Raw genomic sequence first — 21,643 nt, 5'->3', positions numbered from 1 at the left:
AAATGTATCATCTAATCATTTCAATTTTCTCTCTTACCTTTTAAGGAGGTATATGACTGACCCAAGTTTTCTCTTCCCTGAATGATGTAAGGAAAAGATAAAAGAAGAAAGAAGAGAAAGAAAAGCAAAAGAAATAGAAAACCACAAACTAAACTTAAAAGTTAAAAGCTTCTATATGGCTTTGTTTCTTTTGAAAGAAAAGAGTATGATTAAAAATGGTGGAGGAGTAAGTGGATGCTGCATGAACACACTCCCAGGACCAAACTGTATTTACAACTAAATTACAGAAAAACTTCCAGACTAATCAACAGAAGACTCACTGGAGAGAACCCTGATAACCAAGGATGGAAAGTGGAGGCTGCATAGAGACTGGTAGGAGGTTGGAGGCACAAGAAGGCTGGCCACGCTCCCACAGGCAGCAGCTGAAGTTCCAGAGAGATATCTCAGCTGTGGGAGGTTCCCATTGAGAACTCTGGGGTCTAATCTCCAATCTGGGCTGCACCAGAACTGAGAAAGCGGCCCACATAACATCTGATTGTGAAAAGCAGCAGGGTTGCTGTCTGCCAGGGAGAGATGGCTGGAAATGCAGGCACCCTCTTAAAGGACCAACACACAAAATTCCCTATGCAGCTACTCACCTTGTGCTCCAGCAGAGGGAGGGTGGAGTGGACTAGAGCTATGTGAGCAGAACCCATGTTTGGGGCCTCTGGGGCAAGAGCTCAGAAGACAGACACCCTGGTTTCCTGTGCCAAGTCATTTCCTCACACTGTGGAGGTCATCTTTCTCACTCAGACAATTGCTATCTAGGCAGTTTTGCCTCTGCGGCGGGTGGGTGGGGGTTGGGGGGGGGGTGTGTGTGTTGACAGTTGACTCACCCTATTGGAAAAAAATCCTCTCCCCAAGGTGTGGAGTTTCTGAGGCCCATTAAGAGACTGAGAATAACAATTAGCCTCCAGGTAGAAGCAATTGCACCATCCAGTTGGGAAAAACTCTTGCCACAACTGTGGATGATTGCCTGAGGGCTATTCAAGACTAAATCAAATCAGACTGCAAGTAGAGGCGGTCTCTGGGGGCTTTGAGTCTTTGCCTGATCTCATTACACAAAAACAGTGTTTGACACTGTCCTACACTAAAGAATGAGAGAGGCATAGAAGATCTACCTAATATATAGTCACAAAACCAAACAGGCACCCAAAATGAGGAGACACAGAAACAACTCCCAAATGAAAGATAAAGAGAATTCTCCAGAAGAAGAGATAAATGAAATGGAGATAAGAAACTTATCTGAAAAAGGGTACAGAATAATGATGGTAAAGATGCTCAACAGCATGAGAAAAGATATAGTAACTATGAAAACAGAAATAAAGGATGACATAGCACAAATAAAGAACACATTGGAAGGAATACACAGCAGAATAGGGGAAGCTGAGGATTGGATCAGTGAATTAGAAGACGGGGTAGAAAAAAATCACTCAACCAGAGAACCAAAAAGAAAAGACAATTTAAAAACAGAAGGCAGCTTAAGGAATCTGTGGGACAACATGAAACTTAAACAATATTTGCATAGGGAATGGCATGAAGTACGAAAGGTAATGGAAAGCAAGGATCTGAAACCAAGATTACTATATCCAGCAAGGCTATCATTCAAAATAAACAGTGAAATAAAGAGCTTTCCGGATAAAAAAAAAAAAAAAGGCTAAAGGAGTTTATCACCACCAAGCCAGCATTACAAGAAATGCTAAAGAAACTGCTGTAATGAGAAGAGAGAGAAAAACCTAGGCATACAGAATTAAAATGGCAATAAATAAGTACCTATCAATAATAACCTTAAATATAAATGGATAAAATCTCCAATCAGAAGACATAGTATAACTGAATGGATATGAAAACATGACACAACTATATGCTGTCTACAAGAGACCCACCGCAGAAGAACAGACTCACATAGGATGAGAGTGAAGGGATGGAGAACAACATTTCCATGCAAATGGAAAAGAAAAAAAAGCTGGGGTAGCAATATTCTTATCTGACAAAATAGACTTCAAAATAAAGGTCACCACAAGAGACAACAAAAATCACTACGTAATACTAAAGGGATCAATCCAATAAGAGGATATAACCCTAGTAAACATAGATGCACCCAATATACGAACATCTAACTATACATAAAAAACTTCTAGAGGACTTTAAGGGAGAGATAGATAATAATATAATCATAGTAGGGGACTTTAATACCCCACTGACTTCAATGGATAGAACTTCTAGACAAAAATTAACAAGGAAACAGTGACTCTGAAGGACATAATGGAACAGATGGATTTAATTGACATTTATAGAACATTTCACCCCAAAGCTGCAGAATATACATTCCTCTCAAATGTACATAGGTCATTCACAAAGATAGACCACATGTTAGGACACAAAAAAGCATATACAAGTTCAAGAAAATTGAAACCAAATCAAGCATCTTCTCAGATCACAGTGGGATGAAATTAGAAATCAACTACAGTAAAAACATCCCAAAACATTACAACATATGGAGGCTAAATAGCATGTCAAGAAAGAAATTAAAAAACAAATGAAAATGAACACACAACAAGCCAAAACCTCTGGGACACAGCAAAAGCAGTCCTGAGAGTGAAGTTCATAGCACTATAGACATACCTCAAAAAAAAAAAAAAAAATCAGCAATAAACTATTTAACCCTACAACTTAAAGAACTAGAAAGAGAGCAACAACAACAACAAAAAAGCCCAGAGTAAGTAGAAGCAAGGAAATAATAAAGATTAGAGCAGAAATAAATGACATACAGACTAAAAAAATATATGAAAAATCAATGAAACCAAGAGCTGGTTCTTTGAAAGGATAAAGAAGATTGACAAACCATTAACCAGACTCATCAAGAAACAAAGACAGAAGTCCCAAATAAATGAAATCAGAAACACAAATGAAGAAGTAACCACTGACACCACAGAAATACAAAAGATTGTAAGAAAATACTATATGCCAATAAGTTGGACAATGTGGATGAAATAGACAAATTCCTAGAAAAATACAATCTCCCAAAACTGAATCAGGAAGAATCCGATAACCTAAATCAGCCAATAGCAATTGATGAAATAGAAGCAGTAATAAAAAAAAACAAAAACCTCCCAGCAAACAAAAGCCCAGGTCTGCATGGTTTTACAGGGGAGTTTTACCAAACTTTCAAAGAAGGACTAACACCTATACTCCTCAAATTATTCCAAAAAATCCAAGAGGAGGGAACACTTCCAAGCTCTTTTTATGAGGCCAGCATTATTTATGAGGCCAAAACCACATAAAAACACTAAAAAGAAAGAGAATTACAAGCGAATATCCCTGATGAACATAGATGCTAATATTCTCAACAAAACATTAGCAAATCAGATCCGGCAATATGTTAAAGAGATCATACACCATGACCAAGTGGGATTTATTCAAGGAATGCAAAGCTGGTATAATATTTGCAAATCAATAAACGTGACACATCACATAAACAAACTGAAAGATAAAAATCACATGATCACATCAATTAGATGCAGAAAAAGCATTCAACAAAATCCAACACCCTTTTTTTTTTTTTTATTAAAAACTCTCAGCAAAGTGGGAATTGAGGGAGCATATCTCAACATGATAAAAGCCATATATGACAAACCAACAGAGAACATTCTCAATGGGCAAAAATTAAAACTATTTCCTCTAGAAATTGGAACAAAACAGGGATGTCTGCTTTCACCACTCTTATTCAACATAGTACTGGAACTACTAGCCACAGTAATCAGATAAGAAGAAGAAATAAAAGGCATCCAAATTGGAAAAGAAGTAAAACTCTCATTATTTGCTGATGACATGATATTGTATATAGAAAACTCTAAAAACTCCACTAAGAAACTACTAGATTTAATAAGTGAATTTGTCAATGTAGCAGGATACAAAATCAACACCCAAAAATCAATGATTTTTTTACACACCAATGATGAATTCTCAGAAAGAGAACCTAAACAAACAATCCCATTTACCATTGCAACAAAAATATTAAGATACTTTGGAATAAATTTAAACAAGGAGGTAAAGACTTGTACATGGAAAACTACAGGACATTGAAAAAAAAAGATAGAAGATACAAATAAGTGGAAGAATATACCATGTTCATGGAATGGTAGAATCAACATCATTACAATATCCATACTACCCAAGGCAATCTACAGATTCAATACAATCACTATTAAAACACCAACAGCATATTTCATAGATTTAGAAAAAATATTCCAAAAAAATATATGGAACCAAAAAAGACCCCAAAAAGCCGTAGCAATCTTGAGAAAGACAAACAAAGTTGGAGGGATCACAATACCAGATTTCAATTTATATTACAGAGCCACCATAATCAAAACAGCCTGGTACTGGCACAAGAACAGGCATATAGATCAATGGAACAGAACAGAGACCCCAGAAATGGACCCAAGCCATTATGGGCAATTAATATTTGACAAAGGAGGCAAGAGCATACAATGGAATCAAGACAGTCTTTTCAATAAATGGTGTTGGGAAAATTGTAAAACAGTGAAACTACAGAGGAGAAACCAAGATGGCGGCATAGGTAAACACCGGAAATTGCTGCTTCCCACAACAAATTCAAAAATACAACTAAGGTTGCGTTGGTGGTATAGTGGTGAGCATAGCTGCCTTCCAAAAATACAACTAAAAGACAAAACGGACATCATCCAGAACCACAGGAAGGTTAGCTGAGTGGAAATTCTACAACTAGAAGGAAAGAGAAAAGCACACTGAGACTCAGAGGAGGCGCGGAAGTGCAGAGGTATGGAGGTGCATGCAGCAAGGGCTGGCAAGTGAGGACACGGCTGTCTTTTTGAATTGGGAGGAAGTCACAAGGCCCCAATTGCTCTGAACTACAGTTCCGGGTGTCTCTGGGGACTCAGACTGATACAGGGAGAAACTGCACTGTCTGGCAGCGGGCAGAACTCGGAACTCGAGGGCAGCTTTCTCTCAAAGGTGCTTGCAGCAATTACCAGGACACTGAGACCCGGGGCCCCTTAGGGCAGAGCTGAGGATCAGCCATAGCTGCTTGCTCAACCCTGTTGATTCCCTGAGACCCCCACCCCACCCAAGCTTCGGCAGAAGCTTTTGCATATGAATGCCCTGGCCCTTTGAAATCTGAAAATTACCTAACAAACTGCAGCTGGGCCAGACAGACCCAGAACTTCCAAGAGAAGGTCCAAGGCATCACAGCAGCTTGCATTGCTTCACAGCTGGGCCTCATTTGGGTACCTCCAAACCCAAACAAGGAAGGGGAATCTGCAAATCTCTTCGTAGCTCCTGCTGGGTAGACTCAGGCAGAGGCTAAATTAGCACCTCCTTAGATCCAAGAGCCAGTGTACCCAGTGGTCAGAGTGGAACCATCCAATTACAGCTCCTTAGATCCATAAGGGACACACTCAGGGGGCAGACTCAGTGAGCACCAAAGCCCCACTGAAGCAAGTCTTGCCCCAGAAGTGTGTCTCCAGCACAGAAGTTCTCCCACTGTAGACACAGCTGATTCTCACAGCCAACTGGCCTGGAGGTCAATTCCTCCCAGTGATACCTACAACAATCAAGGCTTAACTACAACAAGACTGTGCACAAAGCCCACAGAGGGGTGCACCAAGAGTGTCCACTTCAGGTAATTGGGGAGGCTGAGCCACTGGGCCCTATAGGACACCTAGCACAGAAAGCCACTCTATCAACACAGGGAAGCAGCCAAAATGCGAAGACAAAGAAACAGGTCACAAATGACAGAAATGGAGGAAAGAAGACTACTGGATATAGAGTTCAAAACCAAACTTATAAGCTTTTTCAAGAATTTTCTAGAAACCACCGATAAATTTAGTGAGACCCTCAAGAAATCTAGTGAGACCCTCGAGGTTATAAAAAAGGACCAACTAGAAATTAAGCATATACTGACTGAAATAAAGGATATTATGCAGAGTTCCAACAGCAGACCAGAGGAGCGCAAGAATCAAGTCAAAGATTTGAAATACGAAGAAGCAAAAAACACCCAACCAGAAAAGCAAAATGAAAAAAGAATCCAAAAATACGAAGATAGTGTAAGGAGCCTCTGGGACAGCTTCAAGCGTACCAACATCTGAATTATAGGGGTGCCAGAAGAAGAGAGAGAGCAAGATATTGAAAACCTATTTAAAGAAATAATGACAGAAAACTTCCCCTACCTGGTGAAAGAAATAGACTTACAAGTCCAGGAAGCGCAGAGAACCCCAAACAAAAGGAACCCAAAGTGGACCACACCAAGACACATCATAATTAAAATGCCAAGGGCAAAAGACAAAGAGAGAATCTTAAAAGCAGCAAGAGAAAGACAGTCAGTTACCTACAAGGGAGTACCCATACGACTGTCAGCTGATTTCTCAACAGAAACTTTGCAGGCCAGAAGGGAGTGGCAAGAAATATTCAAAGTGATGAATGCCAAGAACCTACAACCAAGATTACTTTATCCAGCAAAGCTATCATTCAGAATTGAAGGTCAGATAAAGAGCTTCACAGATAAGGAAAAGCTAAAGGAGTTTATCACCACCAAACCAGTATTATATGAAATGCTGAAAGGTATCCTTTAAGAAGAGGAAGAAGAAGAAGGTAAAGATACAAATTATGAACAACAAATACACATCTATCAACAAGTGACTCTAAAAATCAAGTGAATAAATAATCTGATGAACAGAATAAACTGGTGATTATAATAGAATCAGGGGCATAGAAAGGGAGTGGACTGACTATTCTTGGGGGAAAAAGGGGTGTGGGGGGTGCGGGAAGAGACTGGACAAAAATCGTGCACCTATGGATGAGGACAGTGGGGGCGGGGTGAGGGCAGAGGGTGGGGGGGGAACTGGGTGGAGTGGAGCTATGGGGGGGAAAAAAGAGGAACAACTGTAATAATCTGAACAATAAAGATTTAATTTTAAAAAAAAGTGAAACGAGACCACCAACTTACACCATACATAAGAATATACTCAAAATTGATAAAAGACTTAAATGTAAGTGGTGAAACCATAAAAATGCTAGAAGAAACCATAGGCAGCAAAATCTCAGACATCTCTCATCGCAATATGTTTATGGATTTATGTCCTGGGGCAAAGGAAACTAAGGAGAAAATAAACAAATGGGACTACATCAAAATAAAAAGCTTCTGCTCAGCAAAATAGATCATCAACAAAACGAAAAGGGAGCACACTGTATGGGAGAACATATTTGGCAATGATACATCTGATAAAGGGTTAATATCCAAAATATATAAGGAAGTCATACAACTTAGCAAAAGGAAGACAAATAATTCAATTAAAAAATGGCCAAAGACCTGAATAGACACTTCTCCAAAGTGGACATACAGATGGCCAAGAGTCATGAAAACATGCTCAAAGTCATTGATCATCAAAGAGATGCAAATTAAAACAATAATGAGGTATCACTTCACACCTGTCAGAATGGCTACCATCGACAAATCAACTAATGACAAGTGCTGGCGAGGATGTGGAGAAAAGGGAACCCTACTACACTGCTGGTGGGACTGCAGACTGGTGCAGCCATTATGGAAAACAGTATGTAGCTTCCACAAAAAATTAAATATGGAACTGCCATTTGACCCAGTGATCCCACTTCTAAGAATATATCCTAAGAAACCTGAAACATCAATCAGAAAGAATGCATGCACTCCTATGTTCATAGCAGCAAAATTTATAATAGCTAAGATCTGGAAACAGCCCAAGTGCCCATCAGTAGATGAGTGGATAAAAAAGCTGTGGTACATTTATACCATGGAATTCTATGCAGCAGTAAAAAGAAGAATCTCTTACCCTTTGAGACAGCATGGAGGGACCTGGAGGGTATCATGCTAAGCAAAATAAGTCAGTCAGAGAAAGACAAGTATTACATGATCTAACTCATGTGAGGGATACATGACACAACATAAACTGATGAATGGAGTGGATCCAGAGACATGGAAGCATGGAACAGAGTGTGGATTCTGGGCAGGAAGGCAGGGCATGTGGTTGCATGGGGGGTAATCAACCAAAGACCTTGTATGCGTATATGCATAACCCATGGACATAGACAACAGGGTTGTGGAGGCCTGGGACAGCAGTGGGTTAGAGGGAGTAAATGGGGGGTGGGATTTGTAATATTTTCAACATAATGATTTATTTTTTTAAAATCAAATTCCGTCTTAGGCTTTTAAAAAAATCATATATGAGTATTTATTCTAATAATGCTGGCAGTGTGGGAGAGCAGCAGGTCATCCACAAAATCTGCTCTGCTCACATCTTACGTTTTTCTTTTTTCTAAAATAGATTTTTATTGATTTCAGAGAGATAGGGAGAGGGAGAGAGAGACAGAAACATCAATGATGAGAGAGAATTATTGATTGGCTGCCTCTTGCATGCCCTTCATTTGGGATCAAGGCCCCAACCCTGGGCATGTGCTGACTGGGAATCGAACCCTGACTGCCTAGTTCATAGGTTGACGCTCAACCACTGAGCCACGCTGGCCAGGCATGTCTTATGTTTTTAAGGAACAAAGAAAAGAAAGTATAAGAGAGCTTTTGTGTTCTAAGTCATGTGTGATGAGTAAATATTTCAAATTCAAAATTCATCAAATACTTACTGAGCAACTACTAAATGTCAGGTAAGCTAAACATTGTAGGAATTTAAAAGCTAGTCAAACCTGACTCATGGTCCTTAAGTAGCAAACAATCTCAAGGAAGAGTGTGGGAATAAGCTAAAACAAGAACCTAACATCCTAACAACAAAATATGTGACTATGGCAAGGGCCACATAGGGAGGAAAGCACTCTCAGAGCACATCCAACTAGGCTGTGTTCCACTCTGCAATCCAGAGGGTGAAGGGGAGGCAAAAGGAGCACCAATGTTTCCTCTCTGATCTGAAGACTAAAAAGGACCAGGTAGGACCACCATGAAGGACAACTGGCCAGCAGAATACTCACTTCTACAACAGATGGGAAAAACTCACTGCCAACAAATTATATATATATTTTTAAATTTGCCTGAAACACTATCTGCTATACTGCATAATGTAATAAAACTTATCTAAATCAATGAAGTGGCAGTTATATTTTTGCATAAAGTTTACAATTATAGTTTTGGACAATATATGGTTCCAATCATTATCTCAGATCAATAAATGCTAAACTTAAGTCCTCACTTAAAAACCTAAATGTAAAAAGTGAAAGCAAACATTAAAGTTTGAGTAAGTTTAAATGGCTCACCTGTCACTAAAGAAAGCATATTCAAACTATTAGGTAAATAATCTGCATATTAATTTAATTCTATACTAGTCATACATCATGAAATAGTCTTCGTCACAAATTAGTAAACACTAAATTTTAGTATTTTCTTTAAAAATCACTGAATAAACAGGAGCAGCCTAAATACTGCCATAATCAAACGAGGGCTTCATGAGTGGGGCTTTCTGGGGTCCTGGTAAAGTCCTGTTTCTTGAACTGGGAGCTGGTAATATGGTTCACTGTGTGAAACACACCAGTAAGATATGAAATATATTACTAGTATTTTGAAAGTATGCAGGACATCATTTGATATTATCAAAGGACCATAATTTTAAAGCTATAGTAGCAGTTAAAGATTACCTAATCTAATCATCTAATCACTTACAGGTGAGAGAATTAAGGTCCATTAACTTGTCCAAAGTCAAGCTGGGGGATACAACTCAACTACATCTCCAACCCTCACGTGTAGTTAGCTGTAGCCACACAACCAAGACTAGGGTATAAGTGCTGGATGCTCCCACTAGGCCCAGTCCATAAAAACTTCCTATGAGCAAATCTCCATGTGCTCCCCCTTCTGTTTTGAAACAGAAGGATTCAGAAACTTTGGAAGTCTTATGTTAAAGAGAGTGAAATCTCAGCATGAAAGAAGCTTGGGTCCTTGAATCACCACTTGGAGGGCAGTTGCCTGTCAATCACAACTCCTATTTGAACTTAATTTGGATTGTGTTAAACCAATGAGATTTGGGGATTTTATGTATTACAATAGAGTTATCCTAAGTAATATATCTACATTTATTTTCTTTCAAATAATTAATTTAAAGAATCCATATAAATCTTCAGAATGAGAACAGCTTCACTATTTACTAGCTGCATGACCACTGGCACATTACTTAAACTCTCTGAGCCTCAGTTTCCTCTATGAAATTGAGATAATTAGGAGTATCCACTTTAGAGTTTTGAAGTTTCAATGAGATCATCTTCACAGATTAGCACAGTACCTGGTGCATAGGAAATGTGCAATAAAAGTTAACTATTATTATTGCCATGTGTGTGCATATTGTAAACACAGCATTTTAAACTTAAACAAACAAGCACTTTCTTCCCGTCTTTCATTCTCAGACCTTTTATGGGACTAAGGTGATGGCATGAGTCCTCCTTGATGATCTGTTCTTCTTCCATGATATTTGACATTGGAACATTAAGGCTAACAGTGTCTTCATCAGAAGGCTAGAAAGAAACAAGGCACTGCTTCATTCAAGGAGAAGTGTTAGCATGTAGATTAAGAGAATGCTATATGGTTAAAAAAAAAACAAAAGTGTTTTTAATATTGAGTAAAAGACACCAGATACAAAGGACAATTCATTTACATAAGTTTAAAAACAGGCAAAACTAATCCATGGTATTGAAGTCGGGATAGTGGCTGCTCTTGGGTGAGTGGGTGGGCACATGAGTGGGGCTTTCGGGGGTCCTGGTAAAGTCCCGTTTCTTGAACTGGGAGCTGGTAATATGGTTCACTGTGTCAAATTTATTGAGCTAACACTCATATACTTCTCTGTACATGTTTTGAGCTGAAATTTGACCAGGTGCCTGGTGATATTTGCTAACCTAAGAGCCATAGTCCGGGTACTAAGAAGGACTGTGCAACACCTGACAGAACAAGGAATACTTGCAAATATGTCACCATAGGAGTCCTACATCGAATCAACCATTTTAACAGTGACATTACTGTGAACTCTGACAACACTAATTTACCAAAACTCCATTAAGATTTCATGTGGCTCTTCACAGAAAGCAGACAGTCAACCTCTGTGACAATATCTCATTTATTTACAGTGCACTTTACGTGCTTTATAAATTAAGTTTCAGTTTATTTCCCTGTTTTAGGATGAGGCTGCTACATTAAACATATAAAAGTGCTAAATGATTTTGTGCAATTTTTGGAGTAACACTGCAATTTGGTAATTGGAGTAAGTTTTTTGTGCGAGTATTGTTTCCGATACCAGTTGATGAAGTTTACTCAGAAAATGTCTGATTCTATTACAAATAAAATATGGAGCCTCATTTATCTTCCTACTAGAGGCCTGGTCCCTCAGCCCAGCCTGCACTCTCTCCAATCTGGGACCCCTTGGGGGATGTCTCACTGCCAAGGACAGATGTCCAAAAGTAAATGTCCTACCAGCAGTAGGACATCCCTCTCACAATCTGGGACTGCTGACTCCTAACCACTCGCCTGCTTGATTGCCCCTAACCACTTCTGCCTACTAGCCTGATACCCGCCTAACTGCTCCCCTGCAGGCCTGATTGACGCCTGTTCCCCTGATGGCCCAACTGCCCCCAACTGCCCTCCCATGCCAGCCCGATGGCCCCCAATTGTCCTCCCTTGCCAGCCCAATGGCCCCCAACTGCCCTCCCCTGATGACCTGATGGCCCCCAACTGCCCTCCCCTGCAGGCCCGATTGCCCCCAACTGCCCTCCCCTGCCAGCCTGGTCACCCCCAACTGCCCTCCCCTGCCAGCCTGGTCGCCCACAACTGCCCTCCCCTGCAGGCCCGATCGCCCCCAACTGCCCTCCACTGCTGGCCCGTTCACCCACAACTGCCCTCCTCTGCCGGCCATCTTCTGATGGCCATCTTGTGATGACGTGGGGGTGGCCATCTTGTGATGACATGAGGGCGTTGCACGAGGGCGTGAGGGCCACCTAGGCTTTTATTAGTATAGATGTCTCTACCTCAGTGTTATTACTTAGTGAAGTTTTCCAAATCACAAGGACCAGAAACCTCACTTCAGCTGATTTTGGCTTGCTCCTAAATTTCTGAGGCTATGACTTTCAGAGTACAATGTTCATTTACTTTTGGACATGTACACAAATTGTGTAGAAACTAGCAGAAAATAAATGTGCATTTCCTTCATTAAACTGACGTTCAATGAGATCCCAATTTTTTGGCTTGTTTATCTTGAGAAAAATGTGTTTTTAACTTTTTACTGACAAATGCTAAAGCAATCAGATAATGGCAATAGCAATAAAGGGAACCAGGTGTGATCCTTGAACCCCACAATGAGATATAAATGGGGAGCAAGATCACCTGACCATATATGGTAACATATTGCCAAACAAAGTGAAACAGAAGACTACAATGGTTAATTCAGAACTTTTATCATTCTAAAAAACAAAATTTTGTTGGAGGTATCCTCAGGTAATGAGGCTACCATGTGAGAATTGTGCTTCTTATTCTATTGAATATAATCTTCTCTATAATCCTTCTTCCTTCCACCCTCCTCCCATCGAAAAACTCAGCAAAATTCCAAAGATATACATCTAGTTAAAAAGGAGAGAATAAACTCTTGACTTCCTCTTTTAGAATGATATTACCATCCTACTTATAGTAAGTGAGAACAGAAGGATAATGAAGTTCTTTGTGCAATGTTTCATTAATGAACTTAATTATCCTTAGAAGGCAGGTAAGGATAAAGCAGAGTCTATTTTAATTTATTAGAAATAAGCTTAGGGTGAGTAATTTCTATAACAATGGGGCATTTCAGGAGACTTAGGAATTTTAATAAAGCTAAAGGGGTTGAATTAAACACAACTTATAAAGCAATGTGTTGAGTATTTTCTCCCCCAGGGAACCATAGTAAACTATTAATGTGGCTCCATGACAGTCATTTTTCTTTTATTAACATAGCCTTTTTTCTGCCTCCTAATTCTTCTTCCTTTTGAAATATTCTAAGTATCCTAGTTTTTTTAAAACACTGCTTTATAAAGCATTTTTAAAAATAAATTAAAATACCTTAGCTATACATTACACTCAAAGGTCTGACAAGAACAGGAAATGGGCATTTTTCCTAGAGTCACACCACATATAATAAAAACATAGATTCCTTAGATGGGGTAATTGCCTATTAATTATATCTTCAAAGAGGATTATAGTGTCTCAAACTCTACAACCACAGAAACTCAGTAAGTTCCCTCACCAAGGGAAGATCTGATGCTGCATCATGCTTACTCCACCTAGCCCTTCTACCTCCCCAGGTCAAGAAGCCCCACTGAATGGTATGCTAGTGAGAGATTTGGGGAAATCCAACAGACTATGCATGAGATAATACTTGTGCTAAATAAGCTATTTTATCACCACTTGAGGAAGCTCTAGTGTTAGAGGCCTCCTTAGTTTACAAATAATTAAACTTTTTACCCAATGATCTAAAAAGAGTTCCAGGAAACAAATACTGCTATAAAAGGTATGGCTATTCATAAAAGCATTTTCTTGGGATAAACTGCTAAAATGCAATGTACATTTGATTCCTGAACATTTATGCATGCATATAACAATGTTTTCCTAAATTGCTCTGTCATTTAAAAACAATAATTTATCAAAAATGCCTCATGGATACTTGCTCATTACTTAGTCATTTCATAATATTTATTAAGCATTCAAGAAAATGTGTGTGGGGGGAGGGGAAGGAGATAGGAATCCTACTCCTGAGACATTTGCAAAATATTAAAGATTTAGAAATACCTAATATTTATATAATACTTGGAGGATTTCAAATTGCTTTCACAAACATTATCACATATTCCTATGCAGAGGGTTAAAGCCTTTTTACCAGAAAGGAGTTCAATAAGTGTAGCAGATCTATCTAGAAGCAGGGAAAGAAAAAAAATCAGGAACAGATCACAAAATTTACCTCTGTGGCCGATAATCGCTTATCTCCATTATCACTTCCAACGCCTGAATCAGAATCCTTCTTGCTGAGATAGATGCCATCAATATTGAATTCATATAAAAAAATTAAAATCACAAAGTTCACAAGATACGTCAATTTATATTCAAATAATGAGTTTGCTATACAAATTATTATTATGACAAGGCAGCACAAATCAGTTCCGTATTAAAGGATGTTAAGACAAGGGCCTAATGAAAACCAGATACTTATACTGTCTAAATGGAGCACAAAATAAATTCTTTGTGTTCAGGGTTTCATGGATTTACACTTTAATCAAGTAATTTTTTTGAAACAGTTAACAATTTTCTTATTTTACTGATTCTAGCATATAAAAAAAGAAAAAGAAAACCTTAATTGCTTTTACATCTTATGTTTTGAAATGTTGGTAATCTTGAATAATTCTGTAAACTTTAATCCAGTGACTAAATTTGATGGCATGTTTTAAAAAATAAGGAATACATATTTTAAGCAGTATATAAAGGTTCCACTAGGGTAGTCTGAGATTTTAAGTCCCTAGTTCTCTTTTTTAATAAAAAGTTAAGGAAAGATTCCTGCAGTGAAGACTTCTCAAAAACAACCTGTGTTTTATAAGTGTTCAGTGTGAGAATTTCATTCTCCAAAAATTCAAGGCCTGATTTATGCCAACAAAAGGCCAAGGACATGTGAAAGGATTCTAACACTTCCATTCTAAACAGGAAATGGCAAACTATGCATTCTGCATTCTAAAAAGACAATTAAGAAAAATAAAACCTGCAGTTTTTTTTAACAATGTTCCAGAGGCATATTAAAAAATAATAATTTTAAAAAGCCTTAATATTGTTGTTTTAATTGATAAGCAAAAGATACTTATGTTTATTTATTTTAATATGTTCTGATTGATTTTTAAAGAGAGAGGAAGGGAGAGAGAGATAACATCCATATAAGAGAGAAGCATTGATCAGTTGCCTCCTGCACAGGGGCCCAACCCACAATTTGGGCTTGTGTCCTGATGGGGAATCGAACTGGTGATCTTTTAGTTCACAGGACATCACTCAACCAACTGAGCCACCCCGGCCGGGACCCTATGTTTATATTATAGACTAGTGACCCCGCATGTGAAATCTCGTGAGACCCAGACCCATGGGAAATCGAGCGAGGCCTGAGACCCCAGACCTCACAGCACTGTGGGACACCCAGAGTCAAGTTCCTGCCCACCCTTGTGCTCAGCGTCCTGGTGACATGTCTTTGATCATAATGATGTTAGGGCCACTGGGTTTTTATAATATAGACCATATATCATATATCATGTACCATACACACACACACACACACACACACACACACACACACACACACACACGCGTGTGCACATACACACAGCACTCAAAAAGGACTGATTTTTGATTAGGAGAGAGTATACAAGACTCGAGAAATGCCAAAATGTTTTCAATAACATCAATTTTCTCTTTCCTTTTCCAAAAGTTTCTGAAACGCTAAGTTATAAATCTGCATTGGTTGAGTGAAGCAAAAAAAATTTGTTTAATTTAGTTACCTGGAATACCTTGGCCTTAGAAAAATTCTAAAAGGGGCTTTGAGCCAGGGCAGTCACACTCACCTGTCTTCCACATGCTGGTGTAATTGTGGCCTCTCCATCGTGTGCAGATAGAGAGAGTCAGTTGCTTTAATCTGACAGGCTTGTATGCTCAGATACTTGAATATGTGCACTTTTCCCTTTGTGCAAATCTATGGAAAAATTAATAATACTTATCTATTTTTAATGGCAAAACAAAGTATAAACACTAGATATCCGACTCTGTATATTATAATTTTTGCCTTTTCATTCTAAGAAACACTTCAACAATGCACACCAAATTTGACCTCTACAAAACATATAAAAATTTAGGCAGTAATTTTCTCCAAATTCCACTTTGAATAGAAAATCATACTCAAGCAATGTACAGTCTTTTTTTAAACTAAAATGCAAAATCCTAACAGAAATGTGTTTAAGTATAAATATATGAAAAATATAGAAGTCAGCTAACTGACCTGAAAAAATTTCAATTCTGGAAGCATATATATTTCATTTTTTTTCTCACAGCTTAATATTTGAACTTGAATCTTGTCTCTAAATAACCAATAATTATATTTCAAAATACTTAAGCTCCATTTCCCAGCTAACATTAAGATAAGGACAATATTAATTTTTTACTCCATGAAAAAGTTTCAAATATATGTACAAATAATAAAATAATCAAACATAATTCTGGATTGCGGCAATCAGAATAGTGAGCCCAATGCTGGCAAATGAACTTGGGGTAGAGAAGACAACTTATTGTAGTCAGATGCACCCAAGGTTTCATATTTTTAGAGACTGTAACTGCTTATGATCATGTCTAATGCAACATTAAATCAGCAGAATATTAACAAACTGGCTCTGGCAAGAGTTGCCTGAGCACATTGATAGCATATCCCACATATCTTTGCCAGACCCCTCACCTGTGCTGGAGGAGACTGCAAAGGGTTATTTTCAAGTAGTAATACTTGCAGCTGCTTCATCTCTCTAAAACAAATGGGAATCACGAGCACTTTATTGCAGGAAAAGTCAAACTTTACCAAGGGAAGATCTACTAGTTCTAAAGGAACAGAAAAAAGAGAAAAAAGAAGAAAAAGAAAAAAACAAAACTCAGAAAAGCAACAAGATTAAATGGCCAAACATTCAGAAATTTATTTTCTGCTTATCAGTAGAAATGTCATTTAGCACAATCAAAAGCAAGTTGTTCATTAGGAATATATAATATTTGCATAGACATAATATTTTAGCAAAAGGGAGGGGAAACCTTTCATTGGGAGTCCAATACATCTGAATTGTTGTTAGTTCTGAGAAGAGCTGAAAATACGTGATATTTACAATATTTATGTTTAAAATGCTTTTATCCTCCTAGCAAAACAATCACATAAGTCACACCACACAGAATATGTTTTAACTTCAAAATGTTTTCAAGCAGTACTATGGTAGGCAGTTAGACATGAGCAGAGCAAGAATGATGGGCCAGGTAGAGAAGGTCACCAGTGTGCAAAGCCTCCCCCCACCACCCCCATGCTTAGCAAGGTCCCTGGGTGGGACCTTGCCCCCAGGGTGACCTTTCCTCCCTTAGCATAGGACTTGTCATGTGGTTTAGAACCCCTGACCTTCCCTCCCTAGAGATAACGTCTAGATTTCAGTTGCATTTCAGCTCCAGGCCCAGATAAGTACCAAAACTAGACAAGCAACCCCGTGGCAGACCTCAGGACCAGCTGAGTTGGATAATGACCCCTAGGCCACCAATCAATCAGTGGAAATCCTAACCCTGAAAGGACACACCTGGAAAGCTGCTGAATATCCTATTGAGATCATCTCCTGGGACATCACCTAAAAATCTCCACCCTTAAATCCCTTAGCATGGAGAACCTAAGGGTTGCCTTCCTCCTGGGAGCATGCCTGCACCTTTCCCCTTCCTCTCCCTTTACCCCTCCCCACAGACATGTTACCTTTCTCACTTTTAAAATCCAAGGCCCTCCCTTTACCTCCATAACTAGTTTCATTATCCCATTTCTTCTACAAATTACTTCTTCTACCTCTGTGATTTTCTAAATAAATATTCTCTTGTAGTTTGAGTCTTGACTTTGAATTCTTTCTTAGCCAGAATGCAAGTACCAAGGTTGCTGAATCCAGGTCCAGTCTGAACCCACATGGTGCCATTCTGGACACTGCCAACAGTACTTGATAACATATGAATAATATGCTAAATATAAAATATTCTTATCCGTTTAATGTATCAAGGCTGGCATGACCTCAGAACTAGTTACAAGAAATATGTTCATTTTTTTTAACTCCACTTTAAAAAATAAATGCTATCTAATTCAGAATTTGCAATGAACCCTATAATCCTGATTAGATAGGGCTTTATTCTGCTTTAAAAAAAAAAAAAAAAAAAAAAAAAAAAGCCTGGTGCATGAAATTTGTGCACTGGGGGAGGAGGGGGGGAAAGGGGGGGGTGGTCCCTCAGCCCAGCCTGCCCCCTCTCACAGTCTGGGAGCCCTCAGGGGATGTCCTACTGATGACTTAGGCCCCATGAGGAGTGGACGGGACCTAAGCCGCAGTTTGGCCACGGAGGCTTGAAGCAGGCGCCCTGTGTGTGTGTGTGTGTGTGTGTGTGTGTGTGTCTGCTGGGAGCCTGCCCCCAGCCGCATCTCGGAGGCTCGGAGCAGGCGCCCCTCTGTGTTGACCTCTCAGGCTCAGTGAGAGCTGGGCCCCTCCTCGTGAGCTGGTCATGACTGTGACGGAGTCTTGACCTCATTTGCATATTACTTCCTTTTTTTAATACATATATAGATATAGATACAGATATAAGATATTTCTATTGATTTCAGAAAGGAAGGGAGAAGAGAGACAGAAACATCAATGATGAAAGAGAATCACTTATCAGCTGCTTTCTGCACACCCCCAACTGGGGACTGAGCCTGCAACTGGGAATCAAACCTCAACCTCCTGGTTTATAGGTCAATGCTCAACCACTGAGCCATGATGGCCAGGCTTTATTCTGCTTTTAAAAAGTCTTCTGTAGCTCCACAAACAAGACAGAACATTATATTTAGCTTAAAATACCCACCCAGTAGCATAGTAAACACTCAGTAATTTCAAGCATTCCAACCGACACTGGCAGCTGCAAGAAACAAGTCAAATATATTCCATACAACAACGAGGCTGAGCCAGGCCAAACATGTAGGTGGCATGGGACAAACCACTAGGATCTCTGCGTCAGAGGCTCCGGAGGGTTCATTTCAAAACAGCCTTGCCACATTTGTTATGGAACCTGGTAAGGGTTGAAACATGGTACTTTCAAATACTCAAGGATTCCAAAGAGGAGGATGGGCAGAAACTATAAATAGAAGAGGAACCAAAGGCAGTGCCCTGGAGTAAGAATTAACACTATTCCTCCTCCCCACCTAGATTGCCCCAGGGTTTTCACTTCTCTAAACTATACTAACTTTCAAGTTCCACCAAGAGCCACTAGCAACCAGTATCTCTTCTCCAGAATACTACTCCCTCTGGGTTGAAAAGAACTTTCCTTCTTTCATGCCTTAGTGACTACCTTGTATTAAAGAAAGGAGTCATGGGACTGCAATGCTAAAAATAAGGCAGAAGAACATGGAACTCAGCAGGTCCCAAACTCAGGTCCAAGATGGGCAGCTGGGTTAGAGAACTCAGGAAGTGTACTCTTTAAATTGCCTTGAATTCACTGTTCAAACCCAGCTCTCCGGGCCAATAGCAGGATAAATTATTTGCCTCAGCACACACTGTGCTGGTGATTGCCTTGAAGAAAGGGCTTTGAGCAGAAGGAGGTGGAGAAGAGAGGGAGGAACAGTTTGGAATCCAGAAAGTCAAAAGAAAAAAAAAGGGGAAAGTAAGCTCCTTTTTCACTTCATATTTTTTTTCTAAAACATTAAGAATTAGGGGGGTTATTTATAAAAAGAGTACAGTATCTGCTTGCTGTAACCTCTAGTAATATTAATCCTCCTCTGTGATGATTAACTTTACTCATGAAACTTAGGTTAACAAAAGAGTGGCAATTTTTTTTTAAAGAAAAGTTTATTGATTTTTTTAGAGAGAGAGGAAGGAGGAGGGAGAAAGAGAGAAAAACATAGGCCCCCTACCAGGAATCGAGCCCACAACCTGGGCATGTGCCCTGACTGGGAATCGAACTGGCAACCTCCTGGTGCAAAGGAGGACACTCAACCAACAGAGCCACACCGGCCAGGGCAACAGTGGCAAATTTAAATTGGACTTGGGATCTTCAGGAATTATTTGCCACTTAAAAGGAAGACTTTTTAAAGCAAAACCAAGGGCTGAATTCCTGGAAGACATAGCAGGAGGGAAGGGAAGGCCACTTACAAGTAAATAAAGCAGGAATAGCAATGACCATCTTAGTTTAGGAAAACTAGAACCTGACAGTTTCATAATAAGAAATTGAAGGAGAAATGACAACTCCAGCCCAGGAAAGGTCAAAACAAACAGCAGAAAAAGAGAGTGGGTGCGGGGGGGTGTAAAGGAATCTCACTTTTCTGTCTGTTTTAAAGAGGGACAATGAGCCCGGCCGGGATGCTCAGTGGTTGAGCATCAACCTATGAACCAAGAGGTCACCGGGTTCCATTCCTGGTCAGGGTGTTCAGGAGGCAACTGATTGCTGTTTCTCTCTCTCTATTCCTCTCCTTCCCCCTCTCTCTAAAATTAATACAAACATTTTTTTATTTATTATTTTTAAAGAGGGACAAAAGCCCTAGCCAGCTTGGCTCAGGGGATAGAGTGTCAGCCTGTGGACAAAAGGGTCCTGAGTTCAATTCTGGTCAAGTGCACATACCTCGGTTGAGGGCTCCTCCCTGGCCTGGGCCCTGGTCAGGGTGCATGCAGGAGGCAACCAATCAATGTGTTTCTCTCACATTGATGTTTCTGTCTTTCCCTCTCTCTTCTACTCTCTCTAAAATCAATGGGAAAATATCCTCAAGTAAAGATAAAAAAAAAAAAAGAGGGCCAATGAATGGTTACTTTAATCCTGTGTGTGTTCTGGCCCTAGGAAGAATAAAACATAGTCTCCTCTTTGCAGCCGTGACATAAAACTGTTACGGATAATTAGGCCACAAACATTCCCCTCCTCAAACTGAAAGCATATGAGGAGGGATTCTCAAGAAGGAAAAACAAGTAAGTAAATATGGAAGGTCTTTAAGATCCCTGCCTGAAAGCATTATCAATGCTCTTTTGTTAACAGAGTTCTCCAGAGTGAAGCAAAAAGAAACTTGATATTTGGAGAGAAAAAAATTTTAATGCTTTTCCGGTACACTGTTGTTTTAGCTTTGAGTGGATTTTAAAATATTGAACCTGAGTAAACATAATTATGGAAAGTATAGAAATTTTTAACTGATCTTTTTAGGGAAAGGAATGCTTTTAAGGTAAGACAGTAAGTAGTGGTGAAAGAAATAAAAATCTTAATTTTGTAGATGCACTTTCCACACATTTCTATACTATTACAAGGCAACAGTAAAAAAATTAACTTTCCCTTTTGAAAAGAATAAATGATTTGTGATGATTTCTCAGTGATTCACATGAGAGCTTATATATGCTTATAAATTATACTCATGGCCCAGTGCACGAAATTCGTGCACGAGTGTGTGTCGGGGGGGGTGTCCCTCACCACAGCCTGCACCCTCTACAATCTGGGACCCCTTGAAGGATGTCCATCTGCCAGTTTACAGGGATCAGGCCTAAACTGGCAGTCGGACATCCCTCTCGCAATCTGGGACTGCTGACTCTTAACCTCTCGCCTGCCTGTCTGCCTGATTGCCCCTAACCACACTGCCTGCGACCTGCTCGCCCCCAACTGTCCCCCCTGCTGGCCTGCTCACCCCCACTTTTCCTCCCCACTGGCCTGCTCATCCCCAACTGCCCCCCTGCTGGTCTGCTCACCCCCAACTGCCCACCCCCACTGGCTTTATCACCCCCAATAGCCCCCCCCCACCAGCCTGATCATCCACAACTGCCCTCCCCTCTTGGCTTCTAAGCACCTCTACCTCAGCCCCCCACT

At 39.7% G+C, this 21,643-nt stretch overlaps 1 protein-coding gene across 7 annotated transcripts in view; it reads right to left on the bottom strand.

Annotated features, from left to right (window-relative positions):
- The window catches only part of LRCH1 (leucine rich repeats and calponin homology domain containing 1), a 259,657-nt gene that overhangs the window by 60,364 nt on the left and 177,650 nt on the right, over positions 1–21,643 (bottom strand). For all 7 annotated transcript variants that reach the window (XR_004966388.1, XM_036301739.1, XM_036301742.1 and 4 more), the window contains exons 5-8: positions 16,524–16,660; positions 15,643–15,770; positions 14,010–14,073; positions 10,449–10,554 (exon numbers count right to left, since the gene is read on the bottom strand). Coding sequence is in view for 6 of the 7 variants with exons in the window: in XM_036301739.1 (XP_036157632.1) it covers positions 10,449–10,554; positions 14,010–14,073; positions 15,643–15,770; positions 16,524–16,660 (435 nt within the window). In the remaining variant the exon portion in view is untranslated. The remainder of the gene's footprint in view (positions 1–10,448; positions 10,555–14,009; positions 14,074–15,642; positions 15,771–16,523; positions 16,661–21,643) is intronic.

Source organism: Myotis myotis, unplaced genomic scaffold, assembly GCF_014108235.1.
Source record: "Myotis myotis isolate mMyoMyo1 unplaced genomic scaffold, mMyoMyo1.p scaffold_m19_p_3, whole genome shotgun sequence".
In the NCBI taxonomy this organism is placed as follows: Eukaryota; Metazoa; Chordata; class Mammalia; order Chiroptera; family Vespertilionidae; genus Myotis; species Myotis myotis.
Note: the sequence above shows the minus strand (reverse complement) of the source record. Positions and strands in the feature narration are given on the sequence as shown.